Source organism: Uranotaenia lowii, chromosome 2 (assembly GCF_029784155.1).
Source record: "Uranotaenia lowii strain MFRU-FL chromosome 2, ASM2978415v1, whole genome shotgun sequence".
Classification (NCBI taxonomy): domain Eukaryota; kingdom Metazoa; phylum Arthropoda; class Insecta; order Diptera; family Culicidae; genus Uranotaenia; species Uranotaenia lowii.
Genome location: NC_073692.1, coordinates 370,636,609 through 370,654,516, shown reverse-complemented (window position 1 = coordinate 370,654,516; position 17,908 = coordinate 370,636,609). Strand labels below are relative to the sequence as shown.

Sequence of the window (17,908 nt, the reverse complement as noted above, 5' to 3'; positions counted from 1 at the left end):
CGTCAGATTTCCTCAATCAAATCTTCAATGCAATCAGGCGGAAGTCTGCATCGCGCCAAACTACTGACGGAAGTCTGCATCGCGTCAGATTTCCTTATTCAAATTTTCAATGCAACAAGGCGGAAGTCTACATCGCGCCAAACTACTGACGGAAGTCTGCATCGCGTCAGATTTTCTCTTTCAAATTTTCAATACAACAAGGCGGAAGTCTACATCGCGCCAAACTACTGACGGAAGTCTGCATCGCGTCAGATTTTCTTAATCAAATTTTCAACATAACCAGGCGGAAGTCTTCATCGCGCCAAACTACTGACGGAAGTCTGCATCGCGTCAGATTTTCTCAATCAAGTTTTCAATACACTAATAAAAAAAAAAGGCTTCGATCATTAAAAGCACATCTAAGGAAACACTTATTATTATTTTTTCGGGGAAAACATTACACATACACAATGTTATTTATATTTTGAATAATGATCTACAATAGCACAAATTGCAATTTTCTGTTTGATTACTTTGATAAACGTAAATTAATGGCTTGTTAGGATTCTCTTATTAGTGTGTTTTAGAATGTTTGCTTTTCATTTTAATTTCCAGGACACCACTCGGTATACTCGTTTAGTTGTAAGACAAAGTTTATTCTTTTCGGATTTCCGCATAAGTAAATCATCATCATAGCCATGAGCTGGCGGCTTCACTACGATTTTCATGTCCTAGGTCGATTAAAAAAAATGGCTACCGCAAACTTTATCCAATTGAAAATTCTTGAGTAGTTGGTTCTCAAAATATTATTAAGTTTTGCGTAGTATTCTAAAAATACCACGCTCCTGGCAGGATCGCCAATTGTGGGTTCTACTTTGGGCAACATACCTGTTCTCGTGACACTACCTGACCTGATGCGCTGGATTGCCGGAAGGGAGGTCGCCTGCGCCGTGGGAGGTTGTTGCTACGCTTGCTGCGCGTTCGCGGTATTCTTGCTCAAGGAGGAGCGATGCATGACTGACTGGCTGACCGCTGATGTGACAGCAGGACGCGAGCGAAGAATGGGCGAAGAATGGGCGAAGTGTCGGCTGACGAGGGGCTATCGAATGGCAACCATCTAACATGTACTAACATTGGCATACTATGGAATATCCACTCTCCACACTATCCACTGCCTTTCTTTCCAATTCTAAATTGGCTTATTTGAAGGGAGCAGTTTATAAACCTGTTCAAGATTTGCTTTGTAAATAATTAACGCACGTTATTGCTGATCGTTTTTGAGATCTCCTTACCCAAACTAACTCGATTCGGAAACCTTTCGGGTTACGTTTGTCGATGCTGAGCTCTTTTAATTTACAGCACTTGGTGTGAGGGCTCAACGAACTTTAGATTTGCCTACGGCAGATGCGCATAGAGGATGTAACCTGATTGCAGATTGCAGATTGCAAGTTAGAATCTTTTCAATGAGGTCCTATATCCTACTGTTATTATCTATTAATAAACTATCTCCGACACTTAGAAGTTTTTAACTTACTACGAATAATCCACGCTTTAATTCCCAACTTCCTTTTCTTCTTCTCCCTTATTTTCTTCCTCTTACTATCAAATTGCACCTCTGTCACTGATCTGTCACTAGATCTACTGCGGTGTTTTTAACCCAGTCATGTTCGTCGAATGAGTAGATTGCTCGTGCAGATGTGGCCGTGTCAACACCCCCGCCCGTAATTCCGGTGACTCCTCTGGCTGTCCGGACTTACTTCCTGTGTCTAACTCCAAAATGGTCAAGTTCACAACTGCTCGACGATTGATTCCCTTTGCGGTCCGTACCAGAACTTGCCGAGTGCGCCCATCAGGTCCTTCAAACAATTCAACGATGATACCTCTTACCCATTGCTTTCGATTCTTGCCACTAACCACCAATACCAGATCGCCTTTTCTTATTTGCTTTCGGTCCTCGAACCATTTAGTACGTCTGTTTATCATTGGAAGATATTCCTTATACCACCGCTGCCACATTTGGTCGGCCAGGTATTGAGACCGCTTGAAAATATCCTTTAGTGCATCTGATAACTGAGTTTCGTCAACAGGGTCGCCATCCGCTTTCTTCACCGTCCGTAGGAAATGATTGGGGGTTAAAGCTTCCTCTTCCGCCGGGCCTTGGGGTACATAGGTGAGTGGACGCATATTTATCATATCTTGAGCTTCCGCTAAAGTTGTTAATAAGATTTCGTCGGTAAGTTTACGACCATCGTCGAAAGCTTTCAATGATTCTTTAACTGAACGAACCATTCGTTCCCATATGCCGCCCATATGAGGGGTTCCGGGTGGATTGAAAGTCCACTTGATATGAGAACTTATAATTGTTTCAGCGCATTCATAGTCAATCTTCTTGCGAAGTTCGTTCCACGTCCCAACAAAATTAGTGCCATTATCTGAAAAGAATTCGTTTGGCGTTCCTTGTTTACAGATGAATCTTCGTAGAGCCATAAGGCAGGATTCAGTTGATAAACTAAAGACAAGCTCTAAATGAACAGCTCGTATAACCATACAAGTAAACACTGCTACCCATCTTTTTTCTTTACGTCTTCCTACAGTGACCTCGATCGGTCCTAGGTAGTCCACTCCAACTGAGCTAAAGGGACCGAATTGAGTAGTAACTCTTTGTATAGGCAGAGGGCCCATTTGGGGAACTTCCGGGTGACATCTGTATACCTTGCACCAAATGCAAAGTTTTGCTACTTGTTGAATGGCTGTGCGTAAACCCGGAATGTAGAACTTTTGCCTTAACTCATTGAATACTGTCTCGCGATTGGCGTGTCCATAACGTTCATGGTAGCTTTGTATTAGTAAACGAGTAGCTGCATGTTTTTTTGGTAATATAATAGGGTATTTTTTATCGAAGGGTATGTGTTCTGCGTAGGCTAAGCGGCCACCCACGCGAATAACACCTTCGATATCCATAATAGGAGTCAACTGATACAGGGGACTAGTTTTACTAATAAGTGGCTTACCTAAATTTCTGCTGCCGCTTTCAATTTTAGACAATATGTGGGTTTCGTCTGGGAAGGCTTCTAACTGAGTGTTTTTCCACAGCACAAATTCAGCCTTCAGCAGTTCCTCTTGTTGTAGTGGACATATTACCGTAGAAAGGTTTGCCAGAATCAACTTCACTAGCCCTTTTTCCGCTTTCACACACCATATGGGTTTCTGTTCTTTTTTTCGTTTTAAGTTACAGATGAATCTGTAAACGGTTGCCAGGACACGAAGTAATCGATTTAAACTAGAAAAATCTTCCACATTGATAACGAATTTATGAGAGTGACATTCGTGGTAATTAAGGAAAACCGATTTCATTTCTTCCTGTGTACAAGTAAGCGATTGGTTTTCAGATAGCCATTGGTTCGCTGGTTCATATAAAAACGGGGGGCAATGTAAGGGTGGACCCACTCCCCATTTGGTGAGTACATCTGCGATGTTCTGCTTACTTGCTATCCACCGCCAATCGGAGATATTTGTAAGTTCTTGGATTTCCGATATTCGGAACGAAACGAATTGTTGAAATTTATGTGGATCCGATTGAATCCAGCTTAAGGCAGTCTGCGAGTCTGTCCAAAAGAAACAACGCTCAACCTTCAAGCTATGGTTTTGAAGAACAGATTTAACTAGATTAGCGCTAAGCAATGCTGCCATCAGCTCTAATCGCGGGATCGAAATTCGCTTCAACGGTGCTACTTTGGTTCGTGACATTATGAGAGAACATTTCACTCCTACCGCTGACGAAATTCTAAAATAAACGGCGCTACCATATGCCTGCTCACTAGCGTCAGAGAACGCGTGAATTTCTATTGATTCCACGTCCTTAGAGTGAAGGTCTCCCAGGTAGCATCTATCTATTTGTATTTGCTCTACAAGAGGGAGTAACGAAATCCAGCGTTGCCACTTTTCCCACGACTCGTCGTTTATGGTCTCGTCCCACTCGCAGCCCGCCCGCCAGAGTTCCTGTATCAGGATTTTCCCGTGTACAGTGAACGGAGTCAGAAGGCCAAGGGGATCGAAAAATCCCATGATGCAGCTCATTACAATCCGTTTGGTTGGTCTGGATTCTCCGTTGAGGTATTTCAGAACATCTTGTCGATGGGCAGTTGAAAAGGAAAAGGCGTCGTCTTGAGGGTTCCATATAATGCCCAGTACACGTTCGTTTTCAGTCTGCTTATCTTTGTTGAAGTGGATTTGTTGATCTACTTTCACTTCGTCGATGCTTTCGAGGACTTTTTTACAATTTGATACCCAATTTCGTATATAGAACCCAGCTTTACTGTGGATGAGACGCACTTGCGCGATCCGTTCGATTGCTTCTTCAGATGAATCTACACTATCATAGTAATCATCTACGTAGTGGTTGTCTATGATAGCTGCTGAGGCTTCTGGATAGTTTGGAGCGTATTCTTCAGCGTTACGATTTTTCACGTATTGAGCGGAACAAGGCGAGCAGGTTGCTCCAAAGTTTGCAACGTCCATAACGTAAATTTGCACCGGCTCCGAGGGATTTTTTCTGAAGAGAAAGCGTTGGAATCTTCATTTCTTATCCGGAGTTGGTGATACATTTCCATAATGTCTGCACCGAACGCTACACGACGCTCCCGGAATCTGTTAATAACAGCCGGTAGAGACACGAGCATATCTGGGCCCTTTAAAAGCTGAGAATTAAGCGATGTTCCGTTCACTTGGGCAGCCGCGTCCCACACAAGACGAATTTTTCCCGGTTTACTTTTGCTGGTGATAGCATTCAGAGGCAAATACCAAACTTTGTGAGGTTCCGTTGATGATATTTCATCTGCAGAGGCGACGTGGGCATAACCTTTTTGTAGGTAGTCGACGATTTGCTTGCAGACCTTGCTGTGCAACTCCGGATTCGACGAGAACCGTTTTTCGAGTTGTTTAAAGCGTTTTAAAGCCATCCAGTAGCTGTCCGGAAAATGTGGATCATCTGTTTTCCATATTAAGCCAGTTTCATATCTATCACCGATTCTTACCGTAGTTGACTCGAGAATTTTTCGAGCTCTCATATCCTCGTGGGATTCACGAGGAGTTTTGAAAACCGATTCTTCTAATGTATATTGAAATTTAAGGAGGTCGTGAAATTCTTGGTTTGTCGGCTCTGCATGAACGTGGAAATAATCATTCGCATTGCCAGAAACATAATCCTTTACGGGCCCGTGGACCGTCCATCCGAGTTTGGATCGTACTGCGATGGGCTCTCCTGCTTTGCCAACCTTAGTTTCCAACGGTGCAATCAGATTGAGGTTGTTCAAGCCGATAAGAATTCCCGGGCGGTCTCCTCCGTACGATTGCACTGATAGCCCCCGCAGATAATCGTACTGATTGATCAATTCCTTGACATTTAGATTTTGGTTTGGTAAGAGAAGCTCGCTAACGGTGCGAACATTTTGAAGAAGCCATTTTTTCCCATCGGTGACGGAAGATATCTTTACGTTTGCTCGCATAGAGTCTTTCTCTATCCGTGAAATGTCAGCTGTCCATTTGATAGTGAGGTGTTCTTTTTCACCCTTCAACGATAATTTTTTGGCTAGAGATTTTTCCATAAGCGTGACTGAGGCACCTTCGTCCAAAAATGCGACTGTGTTGATCGATTGATTTCCAAACGTCAGTATTACCGGCATCATACGAAACATGATCTTGGTATCTTTTGGAGAATGTGTATTCAAAGAGACAGTCTCTCCTGATGGATGGAGTAGTGGATGATGTTTTTCCTGGCATTGCTCTACGTCGCAACGAATTTTCCGAAACCTACAGGGCAACCTACCATGTTCATTTAAACAGATGTGACACAATTTCCATTTGTTAACAATCTCAAAACGCTCTGCTTCAGGTAATCTTTTGCGTTGTCCTCACGTTCGCGCGTTCTGCGTTGTCCTCACAGAAACGCAGTCTGTGATCTGTGTGGTTGCACACTTTGCACGGTTTTTGAGAATGAAAACTCTGAGCAGTTGTCCTCTCGCCGTCGTCATAATTGTGGTTAAACACGGAAAACTTTTCGGTGCCTTTCAGTTTATTCATATTTTTCGTTTCCCCTATGGACTCTATCTCAACGTTTGCTTCGCAAGCTTCGTCGACGATTCTTGAGATAAACTTGGTGAATGTGCGGAGGTTGACGGTCGATTTCCTTTTCTTATAACGAACCCATTCTCGTTTATCTCCTGAAGGCAATTTACTGACTAAGTCCTGAATCGACGTAGGATTGTTCAGATGGGCTTGTAATTGGGCCGCTTCGAGGTGGTTGCACAACTGTTCGACAGCATTACCAAACGGTATGTATGTGGAAAGTTTATCGGCTTTAGGAGGTTGTAACTTCCGCACCTTCTCCGTAAAACAATGCAACAGCAACTCAGGGCGACCATATAACTTGCGCAACTTTTTCATTATTTTAGGAACCAGCTGGGGAAACAGTAACTGACCACGAACACTCTCCAGGGCTGTACCTGTTAGGCTTTCTTGCAACCGAACGAGATTCTCGACATCGTTGTATCCACAGGCTTTGGTTGAGGAGGTAAAACTGCTGAAAAAGAGTGGCCATTCCTCAGCTTTCCCCGAAAAATGAGGAAGCTTCCGGGTGAGGCCATTTCTCGCTGCCAGTTGAGCTCTGGTTGGTCTACTACGAGGGGATATGTTTGTTGATATTGAACAATCACTTTCAGATTCAGATTCACTTGCCACCGACGAGTCATTTGAAGCGCAAGTCTTAGGATCATCAGAACTATCGGATTCTTGAGGACAAGTTTTCTTCGATACCGGAATCACAGACTTAATCGATGACATACTGTTTCTTCTAGTCAGCGGTGTTGAAGTTTTCTTGTTTTGTTGGATGGAAGGTGCCGTTTGATTTGCTTTGATCGTTAATTGTGCCAGTTCTTCGTCAACAGCATTCATTTGCTCTTGGAACGAGCTACGCATTTGTTTTAAACGTTCCACGTCTGCTTTTTTGTCGAGAAGAACTTTTTCCATCATTTCCCTCTCTAATTCTCGTTCTCTTTCTCGGAGCTCGGCTTCGATAGCGTATTGTCGAGCCTTGAACGCAATTTCGTAATCCTGCCGTTCAATTTCCAGAATGCGATCTTCTTCTTGTTTTTTGCTTCGTGCCTTCTGTTCATCCTGTTGACTTTTACGTTTGTCTTCGTCGGAGGAACTAGATTGATGTTCGGACCTTTTGCTGGACTTTTCCGATCCGTCCCCCTTTTTTGCCGACGCTGCTTTTCGTGCCGCTGCTGATGATTCCTGTTTCCGTAACAGCTTTGAATAGGTCTGCTGGCACAGTTCGGCAGGGCAGAACCACTTTTTTTGTCGTTTGCGGGATTCGGTAACTCCGACACATCGGAAGTGGAACCATCCTTCGCATCCATTGCAGCATACCATGCCCTCATTTTGGGTCGAAGCGCTTCCACATTTTACACAGGGAGTTAGGGTGTAATCTTGTCCGCTGGTACTTTCCATTTGGAGGATTGATCCGTAAATAATTTTTGAATTTGTTGAGTAAACTCTTTCGGATCTCAATAAGAACACCGTTCTTGTAGCAGTTTTATACAGCTCAAACTGGAATGTATGTTAAGGATTAATAACAGATACTTTCAATTATTTCGATTTCAACTTACAATTATTTAGTGTTACTGCAACTCCAATTATGGACACTTGGTCACCCTATCCACTGCCTTTCTTTCCAATTCTAAATTGGCTTATTTGAAGGGAGCAGTTTATAAACCTGTTCAAGATTTGCTTTGTAAATAATTAACGCACGTTATTGCTGATCGTTTTTGAGATCTCCTTACCCAAACTAACTCGATTCGGAAACCTTTCGGGTTACGTTTGTCGATGCTGAGCTCTTTTAATTTACAGCACTTGGTGTGAGGGCTCAACGAACTTTAGATTTGCCTACGGCAGATGCGCATAGAGGATGTAACCTGATTGCAGATTGCAGATTGCAAGTTAGAATCTTTTCAATGAGGTCCTATATCCTACTGTTATTATCTATTAATAAACTATCTCCGACACTTAGAAGTTTTTAACTTACTACGAATAATCCACGCTTTAATTCCCAACTTCCTTTTCTTCTTCTCCCTTATTTTCTTCCTCTTACTATCAAATTGCACCTCTGTCACTGATCTGTCACTAGATCTACTGCGGTGTTTTTAACCCAGTCATGTTCGTCGAATGAGTAGATTGCTCGTGCAGATGTGGCCGTGTCAACATCTTATTTTCAATTCTTTTTGTCCAACGCTATTGAAAGCCAACACGGCTTGGCGTCAGCATTGTTGCTGTTAGTGTTTGTTCAAGCTCAACCTCCGCAAAGGGACGAACATTTTTCCACGGGAAAAATAATACCATTATCAACACGGCTCATGAGCGGGTTGATAAAAATTTTCATGAACCGGCTCGCTGCTACGCAATCTTCGGGTTGATGCTAGATTTTGTGTGCGAAAAGGGAAGCAAAGCAATAAGGAATCAGGAGCCTTGTTTGTGTTTTCGTTTCGGTTGGAATTGATTCGTGAGAACAGGAGATTCTCGCTCACACCTCATTCGCGTTCCAGAGCATTTTTATGAGCAAAAATCGGAGCGATGCGGGTTCCGTCGCTCGTATGAATGAGTTTTTCAATCCTTGATCCCACCAAATAGATCGACAGCAAACACTCTTCGCTGATTTAAAACCATACTTCCAAAAGCCACGATTTCTCATATTATTTTCTCTTGACCGGTGATCGCACATGCAAAATATTAAGAAACCACATCACATTGTGGAAATCATGTTATTTTACTATCATATGAACTGAAAACACTTTTTTTGAAACCCAGCTCCCAGCAGAAACCCAGCATATTCCACCTTGATTTCTCAACTTCTGTTTTTTGCGCTTTGCTTTTGTAACTAGTAAACCTAAGCAGGCCACCGAAAAAAAACACTACTCCCCAGCACTGGAATTTGTATTTTTTCTTCTACCTCAACAAGTTTCTTCCAGTCACAAAACCCAATTCGGGGAACATTGGAAAAATAATTGAAAGTTCTTCCCTTTTCATCACTATCACTAAAGAAAATTTAGCTTTTCTTTATTTTTCACATTTGGGGCACGTGCCTTTTCTTCTCGAATCTACACGAATGTAAGTGTTGACCGTCATAGCCGTGAACCATCAAAGAATATCGACATTGAATATATATTCCGATTGTAACTCGATTGAGATAAAAGAATTCACTGCACTGTTGTTAAACTTATCTAAACTTGATCAAATAAATATCGATGTATCATGACGAAGAACTCGCAGCAAGCCGTGCTCGAGAACGGTCGCGTTTTCTGTCGGTCTCGGTTTTGGTCCTGTCGTAATGTGTTTTCAAGAAAAATTATAATTTAGTTTGGCTGATCGGGGATTTTTCATGTTTTGTTGAAGTGATATATGTGACTGTGGCAAAAGTATGCATCGCGCCTCGCACCTAGATCAGGAGTAACTTTTTGCGAGCGCCGCTGGGTGGAGAAAAGGCAACATCTCTGACGAATACGGAAAACCCCGGTGAGGATATTCCATGATGGCATTTTTTTCTTTTTTCTCAGGGATTTTAAACCAATGATGGCAATTTCCAATTTCACTCTTACTTTTCATTAACTTTAACTGTACACTTTGTGTGCAGGGAAAATGAAACAAACACCTGAATATAGTAGGTTTCATTAGAGTTTTTGTTGAAAGACGGCGAACCAGCTCGATGTGTGTTTGCGGCATATCATTTACGCATCTGGAAACATACTGTTGCGCCCACTGCTAAAAAACCGCTCCTGCGGTGTAATCTCTAGGTAGAGCTAGGTAGCCGAACCCCATCAACTGACAGTTGCGAATATCGCTCGCACCAACACAAGCGCGCACTGTCTGTCAATAAGGGTCGGCGGGTAGGAACGAGCTCATCTAGCAGTTTCCGTTTTGTCAGTCTGTTGAAGAACGTCTGTGGCAATAAATCGAGTCCGTTGAAATGGAACAGAATTTGTTATACATCGGTCGAATAATGTAGAAGTTCCTTGCGTAAGACGTTAGTTTTTGAAACTGAGTGGATCCGGAAAGAAAAATTATCACAACGTAGGGTCCGGTTTATCGCTCGACGGTACATATGGTGCCGTGACCAGGATCATTCTGGAAGTCGCCATTACGATCCATAGAATTCTCGACCACGTTTTGCGCCAGCCATCTTTGAGGACAGATGAATCATTTATTTTACAAGGCCTAAATCCTTCTGGTTGACGGTTAGTAGCTGTCCAAGATGTCCTGCTAACCCCACGGGTACGCTTTAGATATTTCCCATTTTTTTTGTTCGAGAAGATTCGTCGCAATACACATATTGAAACCACGTCACTGAGTCACGTGTCTAGTTCCGGCTTACCGTTACGCCCGTTGGACAAACGATTCCAAAGTAGTGTCCCGGATCATCCAATCCCATTTGCGAACAACCATCGTACGTTATCGAGCCGCGACGCTCATGCCGAAACCTACTGGGCTACCGAACCACCTTGCAACTACCTCGCTACGTGAGGTTAACGGTTGCTAACTAATATATTAGTACAAGGCACGAATTGCCTTGGACCAGGTGAGTACCTGTCCAAGAGGTTTATTTTTTCTCCCCCGGAGCTACTTTGGTCCCTTTTTGCAGAACCATCAATCGTTATCATTCCGTTCATCCTCGTCGACCGTTGGTGGAACAACTCCTATCAAAACCGGCTTGCAACTACCTCGTTACTTGAGGTTAATGGTTGCTGACTATATTACTAAATAGTACAAGGCACTGATTGCCTTGGATCAGGTGAGTACCTGTCCAAGAGGTTTATTTCTTTCTCCTCGGAGCTACTTTGGTCCCCATTTTGCAGAACCTCTTCGACCATCTTCGCCGACCGTTGGTGACATGATGGCCCACGAGCTTCAGAAAGCCCAGCTGCTTTCCCGGAGGGACACACTGATCGCGTCCCTGGGTCGGGCAGAGGCATTCATCGATGGATACGACGAGCAACGAGACCAGCCTCAAGTGAGAATACGTTTGGAGTACTTCGATTCCATGTGGACGGCGCTAGAGCAGGTGCAGGGTGAACTAGAGGACACCGAAGCGACTGAAGAAGGTAGGACACAAAATGCAGAATTGCGAGCCAATTTCGATCCTAGATTGTTCAAAGTCAAAGGGGACTTAGTATCTAAATTGCCCGCCACTACTTCCTTTGAAACGCCAAATCCTCAACCCTCTCTCTCAACCACACATCTTTCTGGAATCAAACTACCCACGATATCCCTTCCCGAGTTCGATGGTGGCTACGAGCAATGGTTACCATTTCATGACACATACGTCGCTCTCATTCACAATAATCCCGACCTACAACCCATACAAAAGTTCCATTATTTAAGGGCAGCTTTGAAAGGGGAAGCTGCTCAGTTAGTTGAATCGATCTCCATTTCTTCGGCTAACTACAATCTAGCATGGAACATGCTTACTGGTCGGTATGCTAACGAGTACCTACTAAAGAAGAGGCACCTACAGGCATTGTTTGACATACCACGCGTGAGAAAGGAGACAGCAACTACGCTTCACAGCTTGGTCGACGATTTCGAGCGCCATACGAAAATCCTGCATCAACTGGGGGAGCCAACCGATAGCTGGAGTGCGATTCTGGAGCATCTACTGTGTACGCGATTGCACGACGACTCTCTTAGGGCCTGGGAGGATCATGCGTCGACCATCGAGAACCCGAACTACGCCTGTATCATCGAGTTTCTGCAACGACGAATCCGTGTGCTGGAATCAATATCGGTCAACCACCACCCGTCAAGCTCAAACATCGTTGCGCCACCGCAGCATGCAAAACGATTTACCAGCCACCAGCGCCTTTCATCTTTTTCGTCAACCGCAGCCACGAATTTGAACTGCCCGGCGTGTCATCAGCAACACACTTTGCTAAAGTGCTCGAAATTTCATCGTATGCCTGTCAACGAGCGCCTAAAAATAGTCACCACTAAAGGCTTCTGCATCAACTGCTTGCTCCCAAACCAGGTGGGACACAATTGCTCTACCCACAATTGTCGACACTGTGGTCGTAGACATCATTCGCTTTTGCACATTAACCGCTCAGATGAAGGAAGGAGAAACAACAATGAACACCAGCCAAACAGCTCGACATCTGTGGTAATCCAAACAAATTCATCCTCCCCACGAGCCGGTCCGGCTCAGCAAACATCCGCAGCAACTGCTGCAATCGTTCCACACATCGAAAGCAGCACACCCATCAACCAGCCGAACGAGACCGTTTTCCTTATGACAGCAATCGTAAATGTGGTCGACGCCTTCGGAAAACCTCATCCAGCTCGTGCGCTTCTGGACAGCGCGTCGCAGCCGAACTTAATTACCGAACGCATGGCACAGCTGCTACGCGTAAAACGACATAGGGTAAACGTGACAATTATGGGCGCAGGTCAACTTTCAAAACCAGTTCGCGAATCAATTTTTACCCAAGTTAAATCTCGCTCTAGCAACTTCTGCTGTGATGCCAACTTTCTTGTGATGCACAAAGTAACCGCTAATCTCCCTGCACAAGACGTATCCCAATTAGGCTGGAAACTTCCGAGGGAAATCTCGCTTGCTGACCCCTCTTTTCATCGCAGTCAACCGATCGATCTCATCTTAGGTGCTAGGCATTTTCACGACTTCTTCCCCACTGCAGCTCGTCTACAGATCGACAATCGACTTACTCTTCTTGTCGATAGCGTTTTTGGGTGGATAGTATCAGGTTCCGGTACGTATGTTGGTCCCGAAGGTGAGGAGGAGGTTGACAAAAGGCTTCAAACAACCGTCGTGTCCATGGTTTCCCTTGAGCAGATCATCGAAAGGTTCTGGACGACCGAAAGCCTGTGCATCAATGACACATATTCAGCGGAGGAGAAATTTTGTGAAACTCTGTACGATTCTACCACCACACGCAACGAAGAAGGACGATATTTGGTACGCTTACCCCGAAAAGCTGATTTCAACGTCATTATTGGCAACTCGAAAGCGAGCGCGCTTCGCCGGTACCAATTACTGGAACGCCGACTGGATAGGAACCCGGAACTCAAGGAGGAATACGACAGATTCATGCGGGAATATCTCTCCCTTGGCCACATGAAACTGGTCAACACGGACGACGATCGCTCTCCCGTATCCTATTACCTGCCACACCATCCCGTAATTAAGGATTCAAGCACGACCACGAAGGACAGAGTCGTTTTCGACGGCTCATCAAAAGCTTCATCCGGCTTCTCACTCAATGAAGCCCTTTGCGTGGGTCCTGTAGTGCAGGACGACTTGCTTACGCTCATTCTCCGCTTCCGTACCCTGCCAATTGCTCTCGTAGGCGACATAGCAAAAATGTATCGACAGGTTCTAGTACACCCAGAAGACACACCCCTGCAGAGAATCCTCTGGCGATTCACCAACCACACTCCAATCCAGACCTACGAGTTGCTCACCGTTACGTACGGTCTGGCCCCATCATCCTTTCTCGCGACCCGCACCCTGAAGCAGCTAGCGAAAGAAGAAGGCTCATCGTACCCCCTGGGCCAGGTGGCTCTCGAGAAATGTTTTTATGTGGACGACTTCATCGGAGGAGCCTAATTGATCGAAGAAGCCTTACGTCTGAGGAACGAGCTATCTGAGCTACTGTCGAAAGGAGGATTCGAGCTGCGTAAATGGACTTCGAACCGTCTCGAGGTACTTCACGGTTTGAACGACGACCAAATTGGGACGCAATCATCTCTGCAATTCGGCCCTAACGAGACGGTGAAAACGCTGGGAATTAGCTGGGAACCCGAGGCCGACTTTCTTCGATTCGATTCACAGGTCGAGCCAAACGAAAAACCATGGACCAAGCGAGCAATCTTGTCCACCATCGCCAAACTCTTCGACCCGATGGGCCTGATCTCTCCGGTGGTGGTGACAGCAAAGATGGTCATGCAGCAGCTCTGGATACTACCATGTGGATGGGACGATCCAGTGCCGGAAAGCCTACAAGAGAAATGGAGAAATTATTGCCAAGATTTGCCCAAAATATCCGCATTCCGTGTTCAACGATACGCCTTTCTGCCAAACTCTAAGGTACAACTGCACACATTCACCGATGCTTCCGAAGCCGCATACGGGGCATGCGTTTACGCACGATGTGCAGATTCCAAAGGCAACGTCAGAGTTCAGCTACTCGTCTCGAAGTCCAGACTAGCTCCACTGAAGAAATCTAACATTGCTCGTCTCGAATTATGTGCTGCAGCGCTCGGCGCTCACCTTTACGACCATGTCAAACGAGCCCTCGATCTAGAAATTGAGGCTTCCCACTTTTGGACGGATTCCACCGTAACGCTGCATTGGCTGAAAGCTCCCCCACACAACTGGAAGACATACGTGGCGAACAGAGTAGCTGAGGTACATCATCACACCCAAGGTTCGCAGTGGCGACATGTTCCGGGAACCGACAATCCAGCTGATTTCGTTTCGCGCGGCATGACAATTGATGAATTACTCCGCTCCGAATGCTGGAACAACGGACCTAACTGGTTAGCTCTCCCTCCGTCAAACTGGCCTGTGTTCGAACTACCAGGAGCGCCTGAAGCTGCACTAGAAGCGCGCCAAGTCGTAGCCACTGTTCAGATCAAAAACGATATCAACCCGCTGTTTCTACGCTACGATTCTTAGGCCGATGACATAGTGAATACGATGCGATGCGATGCGGTGAATGCGGTTCAATGCGGTGAACCACATTTGATGAAAATGTATGTGAATCGCTTAAACCTGACATACTCAACGCGGCGAAGCAGATGTCAATTTGTTCCGCCGCTCGAGTTCGCGTAGGCTGCGTCCGTAAATTTTCCGCCAATTCGCATCGCATCGCACTCACTATGTCATCGGCCTTACACCCGTCTGCAGTGCGTTACCGGCTATTGCTTGCGTTACCTCTCCAACATCCGAGCCGCGATTAAAGCTAGAAAGAATACACCATCATCGCCCAGTCCTCCCCCTAGCCGATCCTTAACAATCGACGAACTGCGAATTGCAAAAATACGCCTCACTCGTTTAGCACAGGAAGATGCCTTCAGCGATGAAATTCGGGAACTTGAAAAGGGAAAAAATGTGTCAAGAAAGTCCTCCATCCGGCTGCTGAATCCTATCCTAGACTCCGAGAGAATATTGAGGGTTGGAGGTAGACTAAACTTGTCCCAGTTGCCCTATCACACCAAACACCCTGCCCTGCTCCCTATCAATCATCCCTTCACTCGCATAGTTGCTCAATATTACCACCTTAAGCTCCTTCACGGCGGCGGGCGTCACTTGCTCGCTACGATTCGCCAAGAATTCTGGCCACTAAATGGCCGCCGATTGGTGCGAAGCATTGTACGCAATTGCTTTCGCTGCACCCGTTTGAATCCAGAACCAGTACAACAACAAATAGGCCAACTACCGGCACAGCGAGTAGTTCCAGGAAGACCGTTCGAAGTCACAGGCGTTGACTATGCGGGCCCGCTCTATCTCAAGCCAGCACATTTCCGAGCACCAGCGCTGAAAGCGTACATCTGCATTTTTGTATGCTTCACAACGAAGGGCGTCCACATAGAGCTCGCTAGCGACTTGTCCACCCACACATTCCTGAATGCTCTTCGCCGTTTCATCGCCCGACGCGGCAAGCCTGCCCACCTACACTCCGACAATGGGAAAAACTTCGAGGGTGCAAAAAATGAGCTCATCGAACTGTACCGGATGCTGAACAACACCAAGAACCGGGACCAAATTGAGAACGTCTGCGCCTCCGAAGGAATTCAGTGGCACCTCACTCCCCCAAAGGCCCCACACTTCGGCGGATTGTGGGAGGCAGCAGTGAAGGTCGCCAAGAAGCATTTATTTCGCCAGCTCGGGCCCACCAAACAATCGTTCGAAGACATGGCCACCGTACTGGCAGAAATCGAATCCATAATGAACTCACGCCCACTGCTCCCGATTACTGACGATCCAGAAGACCTCGACATCCTTACGCCTTCGCACTTCCTCATCGGCACCACTGCAACAGCCTTGCCCGACCCAGACGTCTCCACTGTTCCTGTTAACCGGCTGACCCACTATCAGCAGCTCCAGCAGCATGTCCAGCAATTTTGGGTCCGTTGGCGAGACGAATATTTGGCCGAGCTTCAGCGAGATTCCAGGCACCGTAGCAGAAACAACGAAATCACCCCGGGACGAATGGTCATCGTAGTAGACGAGCTGCAGGCTCCCCTTAGGTGGCCACTTGCGAGAATCACAGCAGTTCGACCAGGAAAAGACAACATCGTCCGTGTTGTCTCGCTCCGAACAGCGAAAGGAATAATCACACGACCAGTCACCAAAATCTGCTTGTTGCCGTTCTCCGCTGCCACCACCGACGCAGAAGGATGTCCAGCGACCAGCAACCAATCAGCAGAGGAAATAGCAGCGAATTTAGTGTAGTTTTATCCTAGGAAATAATCAAATTCTCACTGCATGTTTAGGAGATAGTTTAGAATTTTCAGTATGATGTTTACGTTTAGATGAGCAGTTGTAAACAACCCGAATAGCAAATACCATGGTATTAAGATAACTGAACAATGATTTTTAATTTGACAATCAATTTCATCGTGGTTTCTAAATATATTTCAACCGCATTACATTATGAAATCACCATAATTTTTAAAGTCACCGTGAAGTATATCGTTAATTCAAAATATTTCATTGTTGTCGAAAATGACAGAAACATGGTATTACAATAATTATCTCTTGATTATTATTGTTACAGTGTACTTCATGGTAAAATGAAAATCCAAACGAAAACGCTGATTGGTTAATTTTTGCTCCTTTTACACATTTCCATTTTTTCGTGTAAGAAAATATTTTCATGTTTGCGCGCGCGCCATTTTTACCGGGTGATTTTGTTGCGGTTTTCTCGTTCGGGATCGGTGAATCCGGACTAATTCCGCAATCCAACTGTCCGGATGCGGATCGGAAGTCGGTGACTCAATCTCCGGCTATGGGGGTGAGTACTTTTTTGTGCATATTACTTGATTTGTAGACAAACAAAGTGATAATAAATTTTTCTTTTCTCTAGCGGCTGACGAAAAGTGTACAGTTCTACAGCGCCCGCATCAAGGAAGGCCCGCGCACAATGACCGACAAGGGCGTAATGGGGCTTCGAAGGCATAATCCGTAACGAGCGGATTGGTAAAATCGTGGCCTGCGAAGCTTGAAAATGTCTATCTGTGTCCCAGGAAATTGTGCAGACGGAAGCTCGCCGAGACGCCGTGCAGATAGTTCTATAAATAGGTATGACAAGTGTTTCCTAAACTTCATATAATAAATAAAAATAGTTCCAAGCAAAAATATTTAGTTTTGTTTATCGGAAAATGAACATAAAAATTAACATGTGAAAACCAAAGAAAAAACAATTTTACATAAACCATCAATTTACCTTGACTTTCACCTTCGTTAAAACATTGGAAATAAACGGATTTTCATGGTTTTATTATGAAAACTGGAAGCTGTTAAAACCATGAACGTTATATTATTGAGCTTCCCAATGTATGGGAAATCGCCATTTTTTTCATGGTCACGCTGCATAACAATACCCCTTTTTCATGGTTATTTTCGTCAAAACGATGAAATGTATGGTCGAAAAATATGAATTCCAATGTGCATTCACGGTATCGAGGACGATAATATTTATGGTCTGTGAATATGGAATTCATCGTTTTTTCACGGTACATTTCTATTCGGGAATTCATATTAGTATTTGTGTGTTGAATCGTATTCAAGGCGGCGGGTATGTTGCGCCCACTGCTAAAAAACCGCTCCTGCGGTGTAATCTCTAGGTAGAGCTAGGTAGCC

General features: G+C 45.0%; 3 protein-coding genes and 1 long non-coding RNA gene across 4 annotated transcripts; 3 read left to right on the top strand and 1 right to left on the bottom strand.

The window, feature by feature from the left end:
* Nucleotides 1–1,617: 1,617 nt before the first annotated feature.
* LOC129743177 (uncharacterized) lies at nucleotides 1,618–5,672 on the bottom strand. The gene is made up of 2 exons (XM_055735150.1): nucleotides 4,582–5,672; nucleotides 1,618–4,531 (listed from the first exon to the last, which is right to left on the bottom strand). Exons 1-2 carry the CDS (start codon nucleotides 5,670–5,672, stop codon nucleotides 1,618–1,620), a joined length of 4,005 nt encoding a protein of 1,334 aa, XP_055591125.1.
* Nucleotides 5,673–10,921: 5,249 nt separating this feature from the next.
* Nucleotides 10,922–13,648, top strand: LOC129743176 (uncharacterized). Its single transcript, XM_055735149.1, has one exon. It carries the CDS (start codon nucleotides 10,922–10,924, stop codon nucleotides 13,646–13,648), a length of 2,727 nt encoding a protein of 908 aa, XP_055591124.1.
* A 330-nt stretch (nucleotides 13,649–13,978) lies between these two features.
* On the top strand, nucleotides 13,979–16,498 carry LOC129743175 (uncharacterized). The gene is made up of 2 exons (XM_055735148.1): nucleotides 13,979–14,580; nucleotides 15,046–16,498. Exons 1-2 carry the CDS (start codon nucleotides 13,979–13,981, stop codon nucleotides 16,496–16,498), a joined length of 2,055 nt encoding a protein of 684 aa, XP_055591123.1.
* Nucleotides 16,499–16,873: 375 nt separating this feature from the next.
* Nucleotides 16,874–17,281, top strand: LOC129743648 (uncharacterized). The gene is made up of 2 exons (XR_008736639.1): nucleotides 16,874–17,060; nucleotides 17,133–17,281. It is a non-coding gene; the product is annotated as an uncharacterized LOC129743648 (long non-coding RNA).
* The last annotated feature ends 627 nt before the right edge of the window (nucleotides 17,282–17,908 follow it).

Coding starts and splice junctions, on each gene's coding strand:
- LOC129743177 (XM_055735150.1), bottom strand. CDS start 5,672: ATGTTTCGTATGATGCCGGTAATACTGACGTTTGGAAATCAATCGATC. Junction 4,532..4,581: donor GGTGCAGACATTATGGAAAT/GTATCACCAACT, acceptor CTTTCTCTTCAG/AAAAAATCCCTCGGAGCCGG.
- LOC129743176 (XM_055735149.1), top strand. CDS start 10,922: ATGGCCCACGAGCTTCAGAAAGCCCAGCTGCTTTCCCGGAGGGACACA.
- LOC129743175 (XM_055735148.1), top strand. CDS start 13,979: ATGGTCATGCAGCAGCTCTGGATACTACCATGTGGATGGGACGATCCA. Junction 14,581..15,045: donor TGGAACAACGGACCTAACTG/GTTAGCTCTCCC, acceptor TCCTCCCCCTAG/CCGATCCTTAACAATCGACG.